Here is a 25,510-nt window from a genome sequence, read left to right on the forward strand (position 1 = left end):
CTTCACCTTTAGATGAACCACAGCAGCCTTCATCTAAAGGTGTGGCCCTATAATCAATGCAAAATGCCTACTCAGCCTAGCGTGGTTTATTTTGAGAACTTCACTGGCTGTCTACTCGCACAAAACACCGCTTGATTTCTGTATCTTCAGGGTGTACTTGTAGGCACTTCTGACAGCTGTGGTTTGAGAAACAAAGACTAAAGGAAGGGAAATCAGGATTTATAGGAGACAATATTGAAAGTTAGCGACTGTGTCAGAGTTGTATTTGTGGTGAAGTGAAAAGGCTAAGAAAAGCACTGATTTCTTTCGAGATCTGTTAGCCAGCAGTAAACCCCCCCCCCCCCAACACACACACACACACACACACACACAAAATATTCTTGGGAGCACAGTCGTAGTCGTGGAGGTTGTGCTGAGCGAGTTTGATGTATTTGCTCCTATTATAGAGGGAGCACTGCTCGGCTGGGCATGAAAGTTGGAGCGGATTGGATGGACAGAGAAGAGGTGGAAAAGAAAAAGAAAAAGAAAGATGGATGGTTGGATTTAATGTTCACCAGCTCCTTAAACCAAGAAGCAAAATTTGCCTGTTGGCTTTAATAGGAGAGGAGAGGAGAGGAGAGGAGAGGAGAGGAGATATGAAACAAGGACACATGCAGATCATTTTTGAGGATTATAGCCCAGGTGATTTGAACTAACATCTATTTTTCATCAATTTTCTATTCAATGTAGAAAAAAATAACATCAAAAAAATTCTTACACTCTCATATACAACACACACAAGCAAATAAGTACTTACTTCCTGTCCAGAGAGGTAGTAGGCAGCCAGCAATCCTCCTATGAACCGAATGTTGACCTCAAACACTGACACCTCAGCATTCTGGAAAATTAAGGCAGCACAAAAATCATTAAATAAAGCAGCTTGCTACAGGAAATGGCACAAAGTAATCACTAATACCCAAGATCTAAACAGAACAGGCAAAACCGCAGTCTCCTATTGGCTCTATTCTCTGGTGACACTGGATGAGTGTCTGTGAACAGTATTAATTTCTGGCTTTGGTGAAGCCCAGTGGTGCTGTTTAACAAAACACTATGATCAATGGCTTCTTAATGTTATTGCTGATTTGCATGTCATGCAGCAAAAGATGCAAAGTGGAAAGGTACTTTCAGACAGATTAGACAGTAAAAGCTGTCCAAGTAAAACAAAAATCTTTGAATCATTAGCACTGAGCAACAAGTCAGTAACCTGCCAGCAGATATGAAGTGGAACGTGTGAGAGCCACAGGAGAGAAAAGACGTCTTAAGGATTAAACACTGAACTAAAGCCACCACGAGTACACAAAGTGGTTAAGGTGATTTCGCACATTATTTGGGTCTAAAGTTGTTACCATGGTTATTGTTTGCCAATTCGAATTAGTTGGCTGCTCATCCCAATTAATGTGCCTCCAAAGGAGAACCTAATTAAGACTTTCATGTACACACTTGACTGATTTCACTCTGTGCAAAGCTTGTATTGCTGGCCTTGCAGCTTCCTTCAAACCACAGCATTCCTCGTGTTCTTGGGAAATTGGAATACTGTGACTGACAACATGGTTGATGACACAGCGACTGTGATGCAGAAATGTTATTCACCTGGAACGCCTTTTGGTCCTGTACATTCAAATGCTGAGAGCTCCTTGCAATTTACAACATGACCTTGCACTATTATTTTCACATTAGAAATGAAAACATACCAAAGATGAGAGAACTCTGCCTACACATTTTTTAAAGTGCAGGCTGAATGACCTCTGTTTACAGTAAATGAATAGGAGAAAGAAGCAGAGGAGTGCAGGAACATTGTGTGGCTATAACATGTTAAGATCAGCCACAGAATGGTTCAAATAAATACATAAAATATTTATGATTGAGCCTTACTGATTACAGTACTCACAGTTTACAGCGCTCTCTTCTGCAACTTGATGAGGTAACTCTAACCTGGAGTCAGGAGCACAAGTGAACAAGAACATTCAAAGACTGGTTGTGATGCTCAGCCCTGAACACTCCACTCCACTGGTCAGCACCGGTACTCACATTAGCACAAATCTGGCCCTGATGTCAGCCTAGCTTCATCTAATCCACTTAATTCATTCAAGAGCCTCTCTCGGCTTCTTGCATTTCCTTCAGTGCAAAGAGCTGTCATAACCTGTCAGATAATGCTACTGCTGGGAAGTCTTTTCAATAGAGCTAAACAGGGAACAGTGAGCCTTCTTGGCATGCCTTCCCCCACAGGCACATTTCCCTAAAGAATGCTTTTCTTATCTACAGAGGCATACAGTGTTACATCTAGCTGTACAATACTGTGGTTCATGTCTGAAAATCTGAGCATCTTTTGAAGGTAAACCCCACAATCTCTATAGTATCTCTTGATCTATGGGCTGTTCGCAGCAGGGTGGATTTTGGCCTCTCAGATATAACAGGTCTGATTTGCTCCTGAAATAGCCCTACCATTGTTGAGGCTTTCACTCGAGTATAAGCAAAAAAAAAAAGAGAGAGAGAGAGAATGTAGCAGCCGTACACTCGATGTTGAGTTAATTTTTATTTTGCAAGCTGTTTGAATGTGTCTTAGAGTACCAGAGTTGCTTCCTGCCTCAGATCCCATGTGTGGATTAGTGCTGGAAGGGAAAAGTGTTGAATACTGCCTGCATAAACCTATTTTCAACTTGCACATATTTTCTCTCTGCACCCAAAGTTTTCAGACTAAGCCCAACTAAAAAGGTTTTCATTTTTACCGGCACACAATCAGCACTTCACAAAACACACTGAAAAGCAAGACGAGCTACAGGTTTGTGTTAAACCTGATGAAAGGCGGCGACTGGGAAGCTCTCATCCAGCTGAAGGTTGGCATCCGTCTACAGCATCAGTCAGCCTTTACTTGTTAGCCATTTACAGTTGCAGTTTAGAAGCACTGACCCCAATGAAAAGCAGGAATAAAACAACCCTGATTTAAAAAAACAAACAAAAACAAAACAAAAAAGCCTGAGGTGAGCACAGAGGGGGAAGTGGGAGGCTACGTCCACACGTACCCGGGTATTTTTGAAAACACAGATTTTTCTATGCGTTTGCACCTTTCGTCCACACGTAAACGGCGTTTTCGGTCACTGAAAATGGAGATTATTTAAAAACTCCTGCCAGGGTGGAGATTTTCGAAAACCCCGTTTTTGCGTTTACGTGTGGACCAATGACTGTCTCCAATGACTGTTTCTACAGTTTGACGTCACACTGTGCGCCAGGTTATTGTTTTGGTGAAATGAATTTCTACAATGGCGGACTTAGACAAAATACCGTTACTGTTAATTTTACTCTCTGCAGTGTTTAAATGCTTACATACACAAACAGTTACTGTCCCTTCACACATAGGACTCAGTGCTGCTTCTATGCGCCATCTTTGTTTACTCTTTCCCACCCAGGCTTCTAGACTTCTGACTGGCCAACATTTCTACACGGTTAGGAATATATCGCCACCTGCAGCTTTGGCATGTTCCTGGCAGCGTTTTCCTTCGTTTTTGGCTTTTACGTGTGGACGGGATTTTTTTCCCAAACCAAAACGGAAAATCTCCGTTTTCAAAAGATACCCGTTTACGTGTGGACGTAACCGGAGTTACACAGGTTGTGCAGTGAGGCATGAGAGCGGCACAGGAATATACGGTTGGACTGAAATCATTTATTTTGTCATGTCACTGTTTCTAACATTTTTCTATTTATATCCAACATGTATCAGTGTATCAGTATAAACAGATCTGTCAGCTCTCGGTCAGCATTTATTTTTTGTGCCATTTTCTGTTATTGATAATGAAGGTTTGTTTTAAATGAGTCTTGAATATTCTTGATAAAAAAATATATTTTAACCAGCTTTATGCTTTAAGGAAATGTAGAGAAGGCAGTGACAGATTTGCTATTTGCGACAGCTCCACATGCCCCCCCCCCCTTGTAATTCTCAAAAGTAATTGGACAATTGACTCAAAGGCTATTTCATGAACAGGTGTTGGCAATTCTTTTGTTATGTCATTATCAATCAAGCAGATAAATGCCTGGAGTTTATTTGACTTGGTTTTATTTTGCTGTGGACAGACAACATGCAGTCAAATTAGCTCTCCATGCAGGTGAAACAAGCCACCCTTAAGTTGCGAAAACAGAAAAAAAAACCATCTGAGAAATTGGTACATCCTGAGAAAGAACTCAGGATGTACCAAGAACATAAAAAGACCTGGATGTCCAGTCCACAGAAGACAACAGTGGTAGATGATCGCAGAATCATTTCCATGGTGATGAGAAACCCCTTCACAACAGCCAATCAAGTGAACAACACTCTCCAGGAGGTAGGCGTATCAATATCTAAGACTACCATAAAAAAAAGACTGCATGAAAGTAAATACAGAGGATTTACTGCAAGGTGCAAGCCACTGATAAGCTTCAAGAATAGAAAGGTTAGATTGGACTTTCTATTCAAAAAAAAGAAAAAAAGAAAAAATCTCAAAAAGCCAGCACAGTTCTGGAGAAAACATTCTTTGGAAAGATAAAACCAAGATCAACCTATGGAAAAGGCGCAGAACAGCTCATGATCCAAAGCGTACCAAATCAACTATAAAACACAGTGGAAGCAGTGTGATGGCTTGGGTGCGCGTGGCTGCCAGTGGCACTGGGACGCTAGTATTTATTGATGATGTGACACAGGACAGAAGGAGTCGAATGAAATCTGAGGTGGTCAGAGACATACTGTCAGCTCAAATCCAGCTAAATGCAGTCAAATTGATTGGGCAGTGTTTCATAATACAGATACATAATATAGCATGCATTTCACTTGTTGAAGACTAAACCCATTGCCAGCAAAAGGTTTTCAACCAAGTATTAGAAATGAAGATTTTATTTTTAGTTACTGAATTTGTCCAATGACATTTGAGCCCCTGAATTAAAGGGATTGTGGTAAAAATGCTTTAGTTCATCACATTTTTATGCAATCTTTTTCAACCTACTCAAAGCCTGCACTTCAACCGCATTGAAGTTATTTCCTTTAAAATTCATTGTGGTAATGTGTGGAATCAAAATTAGAAAAAAGGTTTTCTCTGTCCAAATATTTACTGACCTAACTGTACATTAAAGCGTATAGGCATGTGTGCCCCCATGTGTTAATATGGGAATTATTAAATCCTTTATAATCAACAGTGGCTTCAACTCTGTAAACGCACCATAAACATGCTACATGTGTTGGTGTCATGTTCTCAGTATTGTCTGCTGTCTACTCTGTTCTGTACACTGAAAGCAAAGAAATAGCCGGAGCCCAGTTCACACATACTTGTCAATAAAGCTGATTCTGAAAGGTTCTCTATTAGCTGGATTCTAATCATTATATTAACAATAAAAGATAAGAGACACACAGGTTAATGTTTCACACCTCCATGAATGTATATTTGTAGACTGTCGATTTTAACATCTCTCCCAACCCTAACTGCTGTTTATTCCCAGACCTTTATATGATGTTAAAACGTCCCTGGTGTAAGATCCTTGGATGAAACAACATATTTGAAAACATTATGTTTTAAAAGCTCAACAATAAAATTTTACAATGTATTTTAAAAAAAAAAAATCAATTTACAAAAAAATATTCATATTAAAACCTGGAATCTCAACAGCTGGTGAGAATGCATCTTTTTGTTTGTTTGTTTGTTTCATTCACAGTATGTGATTTCACTGAAGTATTCCAACAAATCTGATGACAGACCTTCAAATTTGATAAAACATGTCATCCAGACGATTCAGCTAAAATATTAACGTCTGTCATTGGAAATGACACGAGAGGAGCCAACACAGTAAGTCACTGCTTTCACCTTCAGTAAAAAGGCTTCTAGAAGAAGGAAAACTGATGGGAGAAGATGTGTCTAATCATGCCAAACATGACAGCTTAAAGTGAGCAGGACCACAAAAGCTCAGCAATGGTATAAAAATTTTAACAGCAGAGTGGCCTTTTCTACCTTGTCAAAGACTGTGAATCATGTCTCTGCATTTCTTATTGCCAGAAACATCATATGAAACTGCTAGGAAAAAAATCTGAATAAAAAACTCTGCATAAATGAATCCAGGAAATCAGACTGGGCTCAAAAACAGCTAGAATTAATCAGTATTTCTATCTCCTTGTTGCATGGGATCAGATCAAATCCTCATTTTGATTGGGGTTATTAATGCATTAGTTAACAAAGTCTATTAGTTTTGCTGGATGTTTGGGCCTAGCATGGATGCAGTTCGCATGCCGACACATCCATCATCTGAGGGCAAGCTGCAATGCGGGGGTCTAACCAGGACACTAGAGAGTCCAACAATGACTCACTGCTTGGCTCAAACTGACATGGCAGCTATTTAATCATTCATTAGTGGTAAAGCTGGAGCTGGAGGATGTGTTGGTGGCAAGTGGGTGGCTGAATTGAGAGGTAGATGAGCGCAGGTGTAACATATGCAATAAAAATGTGCATAAATTTGCTAAAAGCACACAAGAACCACACAGTTACTTTTAAGCAATAAATACTGTGTGTACACACAGACACACAGAGAGAGACCAATTTACTATGTTTAAGCAAGATGAAGACAAGGGAAATAATGTCAGGACTCTGCAATCACATATTTCAAAAATACTTGTTATTTTCTCATGTATGGTATGCAGTCCACTTCAAAACAGCTTACAGCACAATTCAGCTTGAGTTTTTGATAACTTGGATCTTATTTTCATTGTTTAGGCTAATGACTTTATTGCTCACTAAACTAACTGGGTTCTAGGAACAGGGCAACATGTTACAAAGATGTCAGGTCATTCAACTTTAGAAACAAAATGGTAAATTACACTCTACATATTTCTAAAAGACTAAAGATTACAGTTAGAACTGAACCATCCACTAGTTTTGATGCCACAGGCTAGGGCTGCTCGATTATGGCAAAAATGATAATCACGATTATTTTTTTACTGAAATAGAGATCTCAATTATTTGACGATATTTATTTAACAATAACAATGAATGGCTAATACATCGGGTTCCGTGTCGGCTCGTAGCCGAAAAATAGCTTTACTTTGTTGTCTGGGTCAAGTTTTAGAGAGAGGATTTTAAAGGCTGCTCCAACGGAACTTATTGTTTCGGAGGAAAACACGAACACGGTGTACAGTCGAGTCTTAATAGCGTACTTACAACTGGGCTCATCAGGCACTCTTCTTGGCTGCAGTGGTTATTATTATATTTACATGCTTTCAGCTCCCGTTTCTGCTTGATGACAGCTCGTACTTTTCCACTCTCCTTTTTCTCCCTCCTCGCGCTCACAGACACATAACGGGTATGGCAGTCCATTCTCCCTGCAGTATGGACTACACTGCCCATGAGGCTACATTCTTTAGGACTATGCCTGTAGCATTCTGCCTATTAGATTAGCACAACAACAACAACAAAAAGGCGCTCTCTCACCCAGGAAACACACAGAGAGAGCGTCACCCTGTTACCATGGCAACCGTAACGCTGCCGCCTGGAACAACAGAACATAGCTGTCAAACAAAACCCAAACAGTCCTGACCCGCGACAATATGAAACAGGAAAATACCGCCGTGTAATCCATTTATTTCAACAAAGTAACTGTATTCTATATACCACCTTTTTAAACGGTAACTGTAACGGAATACAGTTACTCATATTTTGTATTTTAAATACTTAACGGCGGTACATGTATTCCGTTACTCCCCAACACTGTTTGTAGTGTTGCTCTGTGGTGCAGCTACGACACCGTAGCAAAGTTTCCACACTATGTCTACTTGATCTACGTCTGACTCCGCGAACCCATAATGTTTCCACACCACTGAAGTAGTTTTACCTCGCTTTTCAACCAACGGCATTCTTTCTTTAGCAGCCATTATCCTCTCCTCTCCAAATAACATCTGCTTAGCTTTCCTCGGGTACTCTTAATTGATGTGACGCGTGTTCGAAACGCAGAGAGGTGCGCTCGATTTGCCACCTCGCGAGAGTAAAGCACGAGGGAGGTGCTAATAATCGGCTCAGTCATTTTTAATGATCGTTGAAAGCCCAGATCGTAATCGAGATTAAAATTCGATTAATTGAGCAGCCCTACCACAGGCACATGTTCCTGTGTATTGTTGCATGATGCACTGAACTCTTCTCCCCCGCATATCAAACTAAACTAAGAAAAAATGGAAGACAACATCTTTGGATGAATTTGGAGTTGCAGGAACTACCTTAATGAATGCTATGGAATAATGAATAGCAACTATTCTTAGTACAGTGGCTATAAAGGGTGTACACATACCTCTTTAAATACCAGGTTTTAGTGAGGTTAAAAAAATGAGACCACAATAACTCACTGACAATGATTTCAAAACAATTCAATTATTTCAACAAACATCTGTTAGTGGGTTTTTTTTTTTTTAACAATCAGCTTTTTGCATAAGTCGGCACACCTTTAAACTAATACACTGTTGAAGCAGCAGACAGCGTTCTGTCTTCTTGGGTACACACCTGCTATCAATTAAAGAGACTCTGATTAACCCCAAATAAAGTTCAGCGGTCGGTCCTAGCAGGACCTTCCTGACATTTACTTAGTTGCCTGCTGCATCAAAAGCTGTGGTTCACAGAGAGCTTACAAAGCATCAAAGAGATCTCACTGTTGAAAGGTATCAGTCAGAAGAAGGGTACCAAAGTTTCCACAGCACTGAGTATACCAGGAACACAGTGAAGACAGTCATCAAAAAGTGACACCGCAAAGAACTGGATGTCCCCCAAAAACTGATGAAAAGACAAGGTGAAAACTAGCTCGGGAGCCTACCAGAGGATCTAGAGTAACACTAAAGGAGCTGCAGGAATTTCTGGAAAGTACCAGTTGTGTACTATGTAACAACAATCTCAATATGTATTTTCCATTTGTCTGGACTATGGGGTAGGATTGCAAGACGGAAGCCTTTCTGGCAAAGAAAAGCATCCAAACCCAAGTACAATTTGCAAAAAAAAAAACCAAAACCAAAAAACCCCCAAAACAAACCAACATAAGCATAAATTCTCCCAAAAGCATGAAGGAAAATGTGTGAGACTGAACTTTAGGGCCACAATTCCAAAAGGTACTTTCGTGCAAAAACAACACTTTCTTTGTTGCATAACCAAAAAGAACACCATACCCACAGTCAAGCATGGTGGTGGCATTCTTACACTTTCAGGATGCTCTTCTTCAGCTGGAACTGGGGCTTTAGTCCCATATAATCCCCTCCTTAAGTGGATGAGATTATACCAGTCAAATACCAATCAAATAGCAAAAGTGCCAGAATGCTGCAGATGAAGAGGACTTATACCATCCAACAGAACAATGACGTCGATTACACATCCAAATCAGTAATTTGGATTAGACCTAAATCCAACAGAAAAATCTGTGGACTGACCTGCACAGGACTGTACACAAGAGATGCCCTCTCTAGCAGACAGATTTGGAGTGCTTCTGCGAGGAAGAGTGGCCAAATATTGCTAAGCCAATAAATACTGTGTACACACACACACCTATCTAAGAAGACTGAATGTTGTGATTAAACCAAAAGGTGCCTCAATAAAATACTGGTTTAAGGATGTGCACACGTCTACAAGTAGCTTATAGTACTTGTAGTACTATAGTACAATGATGGTGCACACACAGAAGCAGCTAACCTCAATGTAATATTGGGCAACTTGCACTCCTATATGCACCGGAAAGTGATTAAACTTGACTAAGAGTGATGCATTTAATCTCCCAAATGGAAATGCAGACTATGGCCTGGTTCCAGCCTCAGTGCTCTGACTGGGGAGGCTGGGTACAGCTGCACTCTTTAGGTTGAACAAATCTTTGATATTCACAAGGGCCAAGTTTAATAACACTTTTGCTGCCAATTACACTGCCAGGCCACTGCAGGCTTGAAGAAAAATATGGCTCACTCCAAGCTGGGATATTACCTGTTTTGTAAAAGGCCCATGCAAAAGCCAGAGTAATGCCATGACCATATTTCTAAGGTTTAGCCTAAGCTAGCTAAACCTTTCCTGAATGTTATAGTATAGCTGGAAGCTTATGCCTGAATCCCTTGCCTAATGCACACAGGTATAAGAGCATCAAACCAGGCTATTAATGAAAACACAGCGACACGCCTCCCTCCTCCTCTCACTTGTTAACAACAGCAGCTTCAAATCTCATCCTCTCTCTTCTTCTCCTCCCTCTAATCTCCACTTTCCTCTCCCTCCTAAGTAACCAGAGGGCTCTCCTCTCCTGCCTGATTTTTATTACTTCACACGAGCATATTCGCAATTTTGTTTCCTCACGCTCTTATCTCCATGTCACTGTCATTGCATTTGTTTTACATTTAATAATTCTCCATCTTTTTCATAAGGCACAAATATCATACTCATGCTGCTAAGGGAACTTTTATTACATTAGCTGCTCCAGTGGGTATTTTGGATATCACTGTGCTGGAGAAGACACTGCTACTTTTATTTAATGAACCCAAATGGGACAATTGTAAGATGACTGGGCCAATTTTCATCTCTTTCTGTATCCTTTTACTGTTTTCTCAGGGTTAAAAACTATAAAATCTTCTGTTGTATCTCTCTCTCTTTTCCTCTGTCCTTTTCACTTCACAAATATCCACCCTTCTTAATCCTATATTTCTGCCTGATCATATAGACATGATCCCTATATTTAATCATTCATACTTCTATCACGTACCTGCCATGTCGACTGCTGATGAATGTCTCTAAATCCTCTTAAAAATGCTTTATATAAACGAGTTGCCCTTATGGACTGTAAATAACTTGTACCATATAGTTCCATTAAATATGGTCCAAAATGCAACAACAGCACAGTGAACAGGCCCAGTTCAGTCATTTAATTTAGCAGAGGTGAGGCCGAGTGACTCTCAACCCAACGCCTATCCACAGAGCTTGAAATAGTTTGTTTTATCCGGGTCTGATGCAACCCCAAACTGATTTGTTTTTACTACTACAGAGTCACTACTATATCTTTATGTATAATTGTCTTTTCTCCCCATCTTTTCTTTTCTTAACCCATATTTTTTCCTCCTTCCCTTGCCCATCTATTTTACCCATATTGCGGCCATTTTGTTCTCCCCCCTAATCTTCCTCCTTCCATTCAACTAAACTGTGACTGATCTTCACCAGTTTCAGTTTCTCTCTCAGTTGCATTTCTCCTAACCCAATTTCACCCATGTCCTCCATGCAATCTAAGCCTTTCTCCTCTCACTCTCTCCATTCCTCTTTTCTCTGCAGAACCACAGTGATCCCGAGGTTAATTAGCCCTCCAAGGGTCAGGCTGTTAGATCCCCTCTACCTACCTGCTTGGTGTCCTGTGATTGGCTCAGTAGGGGTACTAACAAGTTTGGGCACCAGAGTTTGGTGCCGGTATAAAGACAGGAATAAAAAGAGAAGAGGATTGCCAGAATGTGGACAGAATAACTGAACTGAATTTAGGGAAAACTGATTAGAATAAACAAGACTACATGTAGATTCACATTATTTAGAAATACAGAGGCACTTTTAAAGGCTGAGAATGCACCGAGGAGCGAGTAGTGAAAGATGGGGAATGAGTGACCTGCTTTGGCTCAGGATGTAGAGCAGCTCATCTACTAATCGGAAGGTTGGTCAATTCCTGCTTCAGGTAGCATGCCAAATATCTTCAGCAAGATACTAACTCCCAAGTTGTTTTCCAACTTCGGGGGTTATGTACGAATGTTAGATAGTAAACACTTAGGTAGGAAAAGCATAGAAAAAAGTGTTTATGTCAATGTGTGTAAATGGGTGAATGAGGCGGGTTGTACGAAGCACGCTTAAGAGTAGAAAATGCTAATAATGGAGTATATAGGAATATGCGAGGAGAAGGGCTGCAACAATTCATCGCATAATTTGAATAATTCAATTACAAAATAATTCTTAACACAAATTCTCTGCTTCGATGCTTCCTTTAACACATGGCTCCGTAGCGTGCCACTGTCACCATGGAAAGGCGAGCCACGTTTGCAACTAAAAACAGACCTGCAATATAAACGCATTTAGGAGCAGCGTGACAATAAAACTTTGACATTAAGGGCACACACACTGATAACACAACAGCAGAGATGATGATGATGGTGTCAAAGTTTAAGGTGGAGCCAGAGTCTGTTTACACAACGTGAAGAGCAAAGCGGCAGCGGCAGCGGCAGAGACTGAGTGAAAGAAAACATGTTTCTAGCATCCTAAACAGCAGCACAATTCCTGTGATCACCACTACAGGTCAATTTATATGCCTTAGGTTAGATTCCATGTATATCTTATTTTATTTTGACTTTGGCTGTATTTGAAATTATTTATATATTTTTGCATTTAAGAAAATATTTTCTTTAAAAAATGTAATTTGATTGTATTTACGTGCCATTTTAAAGGGTTAAGTTGTTTTCTTTTTGTTTTTTGACTGCTGTTCGCTTTAAAAAAAAAAATTGGAAACCAACGAGTAGTTCATTTTGAAAAACCTGTGTGTTCATTAATAAGAGAAAAGCATTTCTTATCCAATTACTCGATTAATCGATGGAATTATCGATAGATTACTTAATTACTAAAATAATCAACAGCTGCAGCCCTAGGAAGCAGCACAGAAGAAAAAATATTAAAGGAAGGGGGTGATTGACATCTGAAAGGAAGGAAAGAAAAGCTGGTGATGGGAGAGGAGGACTGAAGCAGAGGAAATAAATGAGGGGAGCTGCTGAACTGATGGACAAGACATGGAAATGAGAAACACTTAACAGAAAAGGCTATGAGGAGAGGAAGGGAGAAGAAAATGGATAGAGAGGACAAAGTCACGATTGTGACTGCAAAACACAGCCTGAATGAAGCAATGTTTGAAATCATTATTACTATAATGTTCGATATGAGGATAAATACTGAAAATATTCTCGAGTCTAATAGTTTCCAACAGCAACACTGGAGTGATACAATCTAGATGAATTAATTGGTGACAATTCAGTGCCAACATTCGCAGGGAATTTGAGTAATGTTTGCATATTATTTATGGTCTAATAGTGCTGATGGGCTGATGAAAAATCATGTCAAGAAAGCATGCATCAGATCAGCTCATTAATCAGTCAAGGCTCTATCAAAATGATTGGGCAGATTAGGCATATTGCTATTTTGGATTCTTCAAGTCTTTCTTCTATTTTTCTTTTTCAGGTAATCAAACTACAAACTGTTCAATCCTGAAGTTTGGCTCAGTGAGCACTCCGGTGATATTTATTTAAGTGCAAGTCATCTCTTATGACAGCAGTGCATTCTTAAGAGCATTATGTGGACAAGCTGGAGACCATCATTAAGATATTAATAGAAGGCTTAATTATACCCAAGTGTTCTTGGGTATTTTATGTGTAGAGAGGGAAGGTGGGTACACACCACACTGAAGTCCAGATTCTGTTCAATCCACTCCTGGCCATCCTTGAACTCCTCGTGCAGACCCATGATGTACAGAGTATCTACTGCATCCACGATGGTTGCCCCCAGTTGAGAACTACCTGTACAACACACAAGATCAAACAATTGAAATTCTTCCATCAGTTATTGCTCATATGAATATTTATTTATGCAATTAACAGTGACATTGGTTTTACATCCATCAGAGGCTCTCCCAAAGACGCATGCATGGAAAAAGCTGCAAGCTGCATTGCTTTTTTGAAGAGACGCACTGAACTTAAGAGAAAGTGAAAAATCAGTGCAGATAACAGTTGGATCTATTTTCTACAAAGATTTAGTCTGTGCAATGTTATCCCTCTAACAACGATGATTTACCCTTAACCTGAGGCTAAGCACGTCACATATCGCACTACCCAGTCCAAGAGGCCTGCATGTGTGTTTCTGTTCTTTGCCTCTGTTGACAACAGCTCATCCAATCCACTTTAAACTTGCTTTACTGATTATATTGTGTTTTTGGAGTGTAAGCCTGTGTACGTCTTTGACAGGACATTCACTGATCACATGGTCAAGATAATTTTCTCTCTGATTAGCCACCGTCTCATTTGGCTTTACCATTGTTCTTCAGGCTCGCTCAATGGGTTCGTCTTTATTAGCACCAAACCTTGTAGCTTTCCTTTTTCCAAAGTACTAACAATTTGTGTGTCTGGTGGCTTTTAGAAAAATTGAGTGTGTGGCGTTAACTGAAATTTGTCAAATATAGCTACAATTACACACTCTACTCTCTCTTACAGTTGCTTATACTGTAAATTAGTGTATTTAACTTTAATATAATTATTTATTTATTTATTGTAATTTATTTATTTATTTATTATTACCACATAAACCTTCTGAACAACAAACCTAATAAAAATCCCTCTCACGCAGTTCAAGATGGATCTTTTAAAGCTAACCAGAACTCAGATCATGAAAAAAAAAAGACCAAGAAGCCAAGGAAGCTGCAATCAGTGCATTTCTAATAAAAAAAGAAGGGGGAAAAAAAAACAGAACTTGAATTAATATTTTCAGAAAGATGTGGAGTGGCCAACCAATGGGCAAAAGGTAGCAACCCTCTGGGATAAAAAAACATCATCAGTTTGCAGCCACAGGAGCAGCTCTGTGTGTTTGTCTGTTATTCAGTGACATTTTAAAATGTTTTTTCCTTTGCTAATGTGTGTTCATATAAAGCATGTCACAGTAGGACTAATTCAAACACATTGCCACATTTCATTGCTTTTTCCATTCTGAGGAGGAAACTAGTAATCATAAGACATTACAGGAACAGGGAACTTCTTATTATAAGTTATTAAAACTGACTTTATGCCAGTAAGGTTCAACTTTATGTAAATCAAAACCCTCCTTAGAAATTTAAGGAAAAAAAGGAGTTATAGGATATTATAGGAAATATCATCAAAATGACTATTTCATCAGATCATCTACACCCTTTCTACTATTGCCTTCCAGTTTGCTTTAGTTCAGCTTGCATACATTACCACCATATTTCAGAGGTAAAAGTCAGTGGCACTGCCCTTTAAATCCGTCCCCATTTCATATCAGAAACTGCGTGAACAGCTAGAATTCCTGAGTCTGCTCGCCATCCCTTCTTATCTATGAATCCATTCAAAAGGAGAGTGTCTGGCTTCATGCAGGAGCTGCAGTGTTATTATCATCATAGACAGGAACCTCTAAATCACTCTAAAAATACACTGCAGTCAGGCGGGCGGAGCTGATAGCAAGATGCCCTGGCTGCCTGCCGGATCTTGACAGATTGGCGCGACCGTTGGTAGAGCAGAGCCCCTCTGCTGCACCACACAACCCCCATCTCCCTCCCTTCTGTCACTTCCATCACCTACAGGTACGCTTGAGGCTCCCATAGCAATGTGACACTACTGACGCAAAGACAGAGGCCTGTCAAAGATACCGTCTCAGAATACTCCTCTAAAGGTTTTGTGCAATAGCTCCTAAATGCAGTGCTTCCTATGTGTTCACAACAATGACACCTCTGCTCTGTCAATCATTAACACTGTTGTGTTATGAAGCAAATGAAATGTGACACTAACATTTTATATATGGACCTGTTTTCTTCTAAAACAACAAAAGGGTAGTATCAAACCTCTTGTCTATCATCCAGAAAAGAGGATTTTAATACCAAAAGGAGTTTTGGTGTTTATCAAACATCTTGAACGGAACCTAGACATCCCAGACAACATATGTTGTGTTAAAATGTCTTGGATTTAAAGATAACAATTTGGGTATTGATCCAGAAAGAAATAAAATAGCCCTTAAAATCCTCTGTAAGTGATTATTCAATCCTTATGTTCATGAAAAAACCTGCAAGTGATACTTTAAAGAACTGGAAATACTGTAGAGTCTTTACCTTACAATATAAAGCACCTTGAGGTGACTGTTGCTGTGAATTGCTAACATATAAACAAAAAGGATTGGACTGGATTAACTGATTGGGGACAAATTGCCCTTCTGTATGTAGAGCAGAAGCTCTTAGTGAAAGGCTTTTTTCTTTTCAAGTAGTGAAGGTGTTCTCTGGGTTTTTCACCTTGTCCGCGTTTGCCAACATGAAAACCAATGACAGCGGAGCATTTCTTTGGCCAATCCAATCTAGCAGCAACCTCATCAAATGAATCACCCTCCAACTTCTAATCCCAACTCCAAATTCAAAGCAAAAGAAAATTTAAATTTGCAGATTACTTATGCGTATCCCCCGGACTCTTCTGGGTGTGTTTCTCTAACCTTGAGAAATTCTGCTCGCTCTCATCTTTGGAAATAACCTTGTTATCACACCTGGAAAGTTTCTCTCTCCAGCTCAGCCTCCATCTTTTCATCTGCCCCTCCCTCGTATACCGAACCATCTGCTTGCACTCATTCATCACTGTCTTGCTGCGTTCTCCCTAATCTTTCCTTGATCGCTCCATTCAGAACCCAGATTTGCGGACACTCCATTCACGCTTTTTTACATACATATCTCATTCAAAAATGCAATTTTTGTTAATTTGACTCAACAACATCTTTACCTACGAACGGTCACCATGCATCTTCCTGTATCATCTCTGGCATGTTCTGTTGCCATGGGTTTTCACGACCTGACTGCTCTGCAGCCTTGATATGAACAATACCAAAGGCATCACATGAAGTTGAATTGGCGCTTCCAGGAGTTGATTTTAGGGTTGCCAGGCGCTGCTTATCAGAGACAAATTGGCCGGGATGAGGTTTATTTATTCAGGGAATTATTGCCACTGCCTCGTGCACACAGACCTCGCCAGCTGCAAACCAACACACACTCTCATCAGCTCTCCTGCTCTTTTAACATAGATTCATGTACTCTCCCTTTCCTTCCCTTTGATACACCACACAGCTTCTCACTACTTCAACTGAACTCCACCCCCCACTCTTCAACATGCTCTCTCCATCTATCACAATTTCACACACCTCTCTCTCCCTCTCCCCCTCCATTATCTCTCTCTCTCCCTCTCTCGAACACTCACACTCTCCGTCCCAGGCTCCGTGCCGGTTTCATTAGACGACAGGTTTCAGAGGTATGAATTCACACGAGGCACGAAAACGTGATGCCATTATTCAGTCTCCATTCTCCCTGTCTTGTAAACTGTCGTCTCAGGGAGAGTGGGAGATGATTGAGAGCTCAGTTGTGTGTGTTTGTGCGTGTGATGCATAAATTCGGTTGGTTTGGCTCTGAATTGAATGAAAATGGAAGAAAGTGTAGAGGTGATGTGTGGACATACATGCAAAGCATTTGTGTTTCAAGTGTCCGTGTCGTGCCTTGTGTTTCTTATCATGACCTCTACACAACTCTGTGGACGTGCAGGTCTAGTTGCAAGTCTACTCTTCTTACTCCTGTACAGACTATTTCTCCCTTACATCCAGGGCTGCCCTCCGAAAGTTGAAGTCAGAGATCCCAGATTTAAGTTGCAGTGTGTTTGAGGACGTGTGATGAAGCTGAAATCTGAGGTTTAAGTGTTACCAGAAGAGCCGTTCCCTTTAACAAATCTCTGTATGATGCTGCGTTTACTGACCTACAAGAAAGTAAATAAAGGCCTGGTTCTTGCCAAATTATGAGACCCTTCCTCCCTTCAGTAGAGAAGAGCTGATCCAAACAGAACAAGCTGACAACGTACCATGCTGCTTGAAGCCTGGTACATTTAAATTTCGGAAAAAGTTTTAAAATTCTAAATGCAACCTCTGAGGAAGAGCTACTGCTACTACTACAACAAACAGGAAATGTGTCTAGTGTTCTACACTGCTGAAATTAAATAACACGTGTTATAGGTGCTTGTTATTCCAGGAACTCATTAAGATAGATGGACACATCAGCCATCTATTTTAATTAACGTTGCAGCTAGAGAACTGCAGGTCATTAAATATTAAGCCGTGGAAGTGCCGATTGCAGCCACATGTAGAACGAGGCAGGTTGCAGGCTGAGCAAACAGAGCACTGGGGGAACTATAGGTGAACTGAATAGAGAGTCTAGAGTGTGGAGAACTAATCCGAGCAAATAAAAAGTAAAATTCAGAGCAGAGCAGCAGGATTATGCAGGTTTCAGGACTGAAGAGCAGAGCTGAAGATGTGAAGAGCTGCAGAATGAGGTGGATCAGTGTGAACAGTGAGAGGTTGCAGACAGGCATAGACAAAATCAGAAACTTTAACTTTTCTAATTTGTAAAACGAATAAATCTTCTAAACGTTTTCTTAAATACCAGTGTTTTAAATCTAACTTATAATTTGGAAACTATTGTAAAAAGTTATGTAAAATTAACAATTTTACATTTACAGGAAATGCCTTTTGTTGCCATTATGTCTGTTGTTGCAGGATGGGGCCAAAATCTTTCCCGTGGTATCAAAAATGATATTGAATATCAAGTATTTTTCTGGGTATTAGCATTGAATTTGAAAGTAAAGTATCATGACAACCCGGCTCCATTTAAAGAACCAGTATTTTCTCTGGAGTGTTCAGGATCCAGTAGCCGAGTTCAGTTAGTGTCACAGGGATTTAATCTACTATCTAACGCGATCATAAATGGCATTGTTTCTTCACAAAACGCTGCAGCTGTTACCAGCAGAAAAATAAATTCCTAACATATATGTGGTGCAATTTTGGGAGACGTGAAATAGGGGTGGGCGGTATAAATTGTATACGGTAGAAACGATATAAATTTGGCCAACGGTAGAGATTTTGACTATACCGCTCTACCACGATAGCGCATGTTGATGGTGTCATCAAGCTGCGCCTGTTTTGGTCGAAAGCATTGCAGCGGCTAAAAACAACATCATCTGCAAATTATGCCTGGCGACAGTAATAGCAAAGAGACAAAGCACTTTTGGAATATGGGGAAAGCCAAAAATTGCGCTTCCTCCACTTCCGTACCATTAATTCATTAATGCTGAATTCTCTCGCAGCTGCTCTGTTCCCATGTTGTTGCAGTACATTAATGACTAACCTCGTATTGTGGATGGATTATCTCAGTTGTTCTCCTAACTGAGGTTTGGTCCGTTTACAGCATCCTGCCATGCAATTGCATTTGTCCCTAACCATCAGGAACCTTCACGTTAACTTTTATAGAGTGGAAAAAAGTTAGATTCTGTTTTCATGGATGCCTGGATGTTAAACTTAATTGTTACACCTGGTAAAGCAGCAATGCTGATCATTTTATTAAAGATGAAAGAATTTAGACAGTTTTTAACTCTCAGTGACCCTGCAGTGTTCGTTTGACTTTGGGACCTGAAGCAGACGGAGTTTTGGACCCAGTTTTGGATTACTCCGCAAGGCTCCTGACTACGGCAGCCGTAATGCTCCGGCAATCCATCAAGCGGTACGCCTTCATAGCTCTCCAAAGTCGTACTAAAACATTTTTTGACAGATTTCTGTGCGCCGTGTAACACATAAACTCGGTTCGAGGTCAGTAAGCACAACCAGAATTCATACATAAGGCACACTGTCGATTTTTGAGAAAATTCAAGGATTTTAAGTGCGCCTTATAGTGTGTAAAATACATTATACAGAAGAAAAGAATATATCGCGATTTATATCGTTACCGCACATGCTTCAAATTATACCGTGATATGGATTTTAGGCCATATCGCCCAGCCCTAACGTGAAATAAAATGAGCTGGCGTCACCAAAGTCAAGATTACCATGATGCCTTTTGCTTTAAAGCCAACCTTTGTTCCAACATATCACTCAGTTTAAAATTTAGCAAGCACAGTTAAAGCATCCTGCACAGTTCTGGACTGTTTCTCCTCTTCTATGGACCCAGGTCCTCTGTGGCCCTGCAGCCTGTCCTGTAATATGCCCAGTGGCAATTAATGAAGCCAAATCAAACTCCCCAGGCCAATTCAGACCAGCCTGGCTGGCAATGAGTAAGTGGTTACCAACTTATCTGGCAGCAGAATTAAACATCTGCTGTGTTCTGTTTTCTGCCTCAGAGTGTTACTGGTCAGACTGGGCTTTTCAGCTCTACACGAGCTCCCTGGCTAAACCTCAGCCCGGATGCCCGTTTCCAGGCTTGGTGCCAAAGAGCCTCAGTCGGCACTGGTCTTAGTGTAAAGGTATTTGCTGGCATCCCCTTGCTCCGTGTGCAAAGAAAATGAAACAAATAACTTTGACAACAGTGTCGGTTGTGTTTGCAAATGAAGAGATGAATGGTCAAAGGATTTCAGCTCAGTTAATGATGTCACAATCGAATTAGATAGGCCAACATTATGAGATTATATGACAATATGTGCAACTAAATGCCTGCACTACGGGCGGAGCTAGGATTATAGGGTTACTGTGAATCCCTATATCACATATATATCCCCACATGGCTACTGTGGCTGTTTGTTTTTCACCCTAAAGCCTAGTTTGAATACAAAGTTGTAATAAAACTGCTGGTATTATTTTCTGTAATTTGGCCTGGCCTGGCCTGTCATGGACAGAACATCACAGGTCTGTCTAAAAGAACACTACTCAGAACTGAATATTCGACTCAGAAGAAAAACGAAAACAGATTCAGCAAATTTGATCTACACTACATTTTCCATATCCAACAGACAAGTTATACAAAGTTTAGATAGGTGTCTATGCTCTTTTGGTGACTGTGCTAATCTTTGTGAAAAATAATTTAAAAAGGTAATAAAACAAGAGATGTGAGATGTGAACAATGTTCCTTAGCACTGCAATCAAGTTAAAAAAAATAAATCTTCTTGTCAAGAGGTAATAATCTCCCACAAGGACAATGGAACCAGAAAAACATCTGCAAAGCGTATTTTTCATCACTCCATGTTATTAAATCTTAATGACTAAAAAGGTCATCTAAATGATCCATCTGCTCAACTGTAAAAAGAGAATATATGGGCGTTAAGCGGGTTACTAGGGCAATTATCGCAGCCTTTCTTGTACAAAGTTACTGCAATCTAGCCTTTCAAAAGCTCAATTTATGTTTCATAAGTCAAAGTGTCCTTTGTTTAAAACACAAAGCATAATGTCAAATGTGGGTCTTTGTCACTGACAGACAAAAACAAAACAAAAAAACGACAAAGCTGAGGAAAGTCATCTGTATGAAAAGAGAACGTTGGCCAAGATGTGTAAGTGTGGGCAATGGAGAGGAAAGAGGAGTGTGACCTTTCCTGAAGTATTTTAGTTAAATAAAAGGTCAGCAACTCCTACAAAATCTAAATGGTATGCACATGAGATTTGCTGGGAGACAGAACTATACAACCAATTTATCTGAAACAAATTCACATCAAAACAACTGGGCCGCCGAGTACAACTTTTTCACAGCTTTGCACTGCCACCAAACCTCCCTGCACTGTACTGAATCAGATTAACAAAAAGTAACAACCCGACTGGTTCCAATGTGCCCAAACCAATTATTCAGCAGCAGTTATACAACCTTGATCATCATCTGCTCACATAGATGGCAGACAATAAAAATGCCAAAGCCTGTGGGTACAAACCTACAAGGTAATGTTTTGTTTAAGAACCTTCCCCTTTTTCTTCTCTGTTTGAGAGGCTTATGCACATTCCTGCTGGACTCAGCAGCAGGCAAATCCTTCTGTTTCCTGCTGTCCAATTTGGCACTGGCAGCCCTGCTGAAAGTTTAATCTGAAAGGGAGGCCCACGTCAATGTTCTGAAGATTTGATGCCTTGTTTGAGAGCAGAATTCAGGTCTTACTCTTCACTCTCTTTCCACATTGTAATTGTTCCAAAGCCTGTCAGGGTAGGAATTATGTAACAAGCTCAGTCATAAATAGAAGTACCAATTAATTCTAGCAGGTACAGATCAGATCTGAAGTGGTGTCAAGAGGTTACAATTACTAATAATACATTTTTAGAAGCCATAAAAAAAACAACTGTACTTTGCATTTATAATAACCTTAACCACTAATGTAAGCATTTCCATTTGCTTTCATGGTTATGTTTCACTGCTATCAGATTACAATATATCCAATAACTTACTAATAACTTACTTCCAACTCGGCAAATCAAGTCCATTTGGCAGGTGACTCTGTGGAACATAGTGATAGTTACTGCTGTAACTACAGCCTGACATCATGAACCTGTGATTCCAGAAACACCAAGAATTTCAATGAGCAAATTTGCTACCGTTACCACTGTGAACTCGAAATGTGCAGACAAGCATGGCAACAGTAACTAAGAGGCATGGGGCTTAATGAAGCATCAGCTGGATTTCTCTCTGTCTTCCCCTCCACAATCCCTGATCTCTGCTTCACTCTCTTCCTCTGCTTCCTACTCTGCTGCAGAAAGCAGTCTCGACTCTTTGGGCCATCATTAGGAAGCAATCATCAGGCAAACCTTTCACCCCACTCCACTCTTTCTTACTGTCTCAGTCATCAACACATCCAAGCGTACAATGTGCAAGCTTTGGGAGAGAAATGTTCAGTTAAACAGCATGGCTTCTCATCCAACATGGAAAATCACTTCAGTTACTAAGTATTAACCAACAAAATATTAGTTTCCCATTATTTCCAAAATATGAGATGAATAGGAGTTTCCTTTTACAAACAAACAGAATAAATGTTTTTTTTTTTAAAAAAGCTTGTGTTATAAACCCTCGGCACTGTCAAGTAAAATTTTCCCACTTGAAGCACACATAACCATGGACAAATTTTCAGTAACCTAGTTAAACTGTGGTTGTTTGGAGGTAAAACTGATATTTTGTCTCATTAGAACCTGTACAAGAGAGAAGTGTCTGCAAATAAAATGTAGAAGGTGAGTGATAATGACACCCCGTCATCTGAAATGTTAGGAAGGTATTTATGTATGCAAAACAGATCTAAGTTCGGCAACTCACCTATGAACAGTAAGAGTTTAGCTGACACTGTTTTACACTTACTTGTCAATGAAATACGAGCACCAAACAAAGACTATGATAATAGTGTCATAAGATTTCTGGAATCAACCTTCGTGAAAAAGGCAACAACAGTGAGGAGTTTTGGATAACAGCTTACAGCTGACATCTTTTTATGGATGCAGCATGCTAACTAAGGAAGTACTAGAAGTAGGCTCTTATTCAATATCTTGCGATCAATGCTGACAATACACCTAGAGCGGAGTAATATGCATCGCATTGCTTTTGTTTGTATACAGCTCCTAACCCACAGAGACTTTATGGACGTGCACAAATACTCTAACATATCATGAATACCCCAAAAGGTGTAGTCAGTTCATCTGGACGTAGCGTTTATAGTGGGAGAAACGTTACATCACTCATCCAATGTGACTTCTTCAGCTGACTACAGGCTTCCCCAACCTTATAAACAGTACTCATGGCCGCTGATCAATGATCGTTGATTAATGATCAACGCGCTTTGATCAGTGGTTGATCAATGGTCATGACAATTTGCATATTAATGATCAAGGAACTGACCTCATAGCCAAACAGTCAAGGCACACTTTGGTACAAGAACTCAGTTTATGGCACTAGATATTACTTATTTAATATCTGCACATAAATATGTTATTTTGCTTACTGATCATGAAACCATCACATAAAGACATGTAAGCAACAGGGTCAAGTAAAGTTACATGACACTGAGTGAAAGTGAACTTCATGGTCATTATATCATCCACACAAACCCTGCACAGATAATGTGAGAAGGAATGAAAATCCAGTAGCTCTACAGAAGATTACATGGCTGAGTCTACTGATTAGTAAAGCTTGAAATCAAAGTAGGGTTTGATCTGGTATTTTTACAGGATTCTGAAAGTGACCGAAGCCAAAGAGAACCTACTGGTACACAGAGGGCCTGTAGATAATCAGATGTAGATTTCTTCTTACCCCGCCCCAAAATGACTCGTATACTGAAAATCCTGTAATAATTCTTTTTGCTTTAGTTGAATGCAGTAATTTACGAGCTTTAATGCCATTAAGAAAAGCAGCAAAACAAAGATAGAAACAGCACCAAATGCTTTTGAGATTACAGAGAGTGTGTTGTTGAAAACTGAGTTTAAAGTGACAGATCATCTCTGTGGGCAAACAACCAAAGTAATCTTGTAATGGAAAAAGCATGCCATGAATAATGAGGCAGCTCTCTCCAGTACTGAGCTGACAGTGGAGCCAGGTGTCCAAGCCTCATCCCCGCTTTGCATCATCCCCATCGCCTCCAACCTAACAGGCCTCTAGCAACAACATGCCTGAGGCCTTCTGTAATATCATTTACTGTGAGCGTGTCAAACTGCCGCTGGGAAAAAGCCATGGGGATGAGATGTGAGCAAATCTCCACTTGCAGGTTTAGATGAAAATCGCTGGACTCCAAAACCAATAAAGCAATAACAGCCACTAGACAGAGTATGGATGGCAGGCCTCAGACTCACCACTGAACTCCCTCGCATGTCGCAAGATGAAACTAAAGCCGCTGAAATTGCTTCAAAAAGCCACAAATTAAATCTACAGAAAGTAGCAACCCTAAGAAACAACACTCCTCAACTTCTACTGCAAGTAGGGCTACAACGATTCATTGGCATCATCGATGACGTCGACTACAACAAATAATCGACATTTACATTGTCAATGTGTCGTATACTAATACCACGTAAATGCATGTTTGTAACTGCAATACACTACAGGAAGCTATGGGGGCAGTATCGCCTCTATCGTCTGCCAAGACTGAAGTCAAAACTAATGAAAAAGAACGCACTGCAAACGCAAAGCACGAGGACGGAAGAAAATAGAAATAGTGATTTTAAAAAAATGTGACAAATTTCACAGAAAACATTAATATTAGCATATATATATTTTAAATTTCTAATTCTGTTTTGTTCTGTTTTAGTAGTATTAGGCACAGGCATATACTAGTTTAAAAAAATCCAGTGTATTTGCTACTTTTATCTTACAGAAAGGTCATGAGTTATAGTGGCTTGAACTGTGTAGCCTCAAGACAAAGAATGTGTTTGGATCTGAACTCAAAAATCAACTCAGCTCATCTCAACAGAATAGGGTGGAAAAATAAACGCATCAGCATCAGCGCGAGGCAGAGGAGACAAGGTTATCTGAGGCACAATGGGAGCCCTGGTCCACTTGTTACCATTCCGGCCAGCCCTCTTCTCTCAGGACAGATTAAGGCTGAGCTGGAAGGCATGCAGTGAGCACAAAGAGCTTTACGCATTTTCTTTTTTAACAGCTGCGTGGAGGGCATGTTAAATAGAAGCAAGCTGTATACAAACTGTTGTGTATGTAATGCTTTTGTCGGGAACAGAACGCTTCTCAGTTCTAGCCTGACACAGGACGACGCTGCGCTCGCTTGGTCGGAGATGAGAAATCTTTCCACATTGCCCTCCAGTCAAAAAGTCAGGTTCAGAATTCAAGTTTAAAGAAATGCAAAGGGATACTTTTTATCCCAATGTGCAGTGCATCAGGGTCTAGCAAAATATGAACGTGGTTTAAATCCATAACTCGCACTATTTTCATCCAGTCAGCCAGACTTTTTGGATGTCTGAGTCCCCGTGTTAAAAGCAGTCAATGTTAGTAATAGCTA

At 40.1% G+C, this 25,510-nt stretch overlaps 1 protein-coding gene across 4 annotated transcripts in view; it reads right to left on the minus strand.

The window, feature by feature from the left end:
* Positions 1–25,510, minus strand: part of man1a2 (mannosidase, alpha, class 1A, member 2) — a 134,227-nt gene that overhangs the window by 55,277 nt on the left and 53,440 nt on the right. For all 4 annotated transcript variants that reach the window (XM_063497087.1, XM_063497088.1, XM_063497089.1 and 1 more), the window contains exons 5-6: positions 13,452–13,570; positions 797–877 (exon numbers count right to left, since the gene is read on the minus strand). In XM_063497087.1, the coding sequence (XP_063353157.1) occupies positions 797–877; positions 13,452–13,570 (200 nt within the window). The remainder of the gene's footprint in view (positions 1–796; positions 878–13,451; positions 13,571–25,510) is intronic.

The sequence above is a fragment of the Pelmatolapia mariae genome, linkage group LG16_19, assembly GCF_036321145.2.
Source record: "Pelmatolapia mariae isolate MD_Pm_ZW linkage group LG16_19, Pm_UMD_F_2, whole genome shotgun sequence".
Lineage (NCBI taxonomy): Eukaryota > Metazoa > Chordata > Actinopteri > Cichliformes > Cichlidae > Pelmatolapia > Pelmatolapia mariae.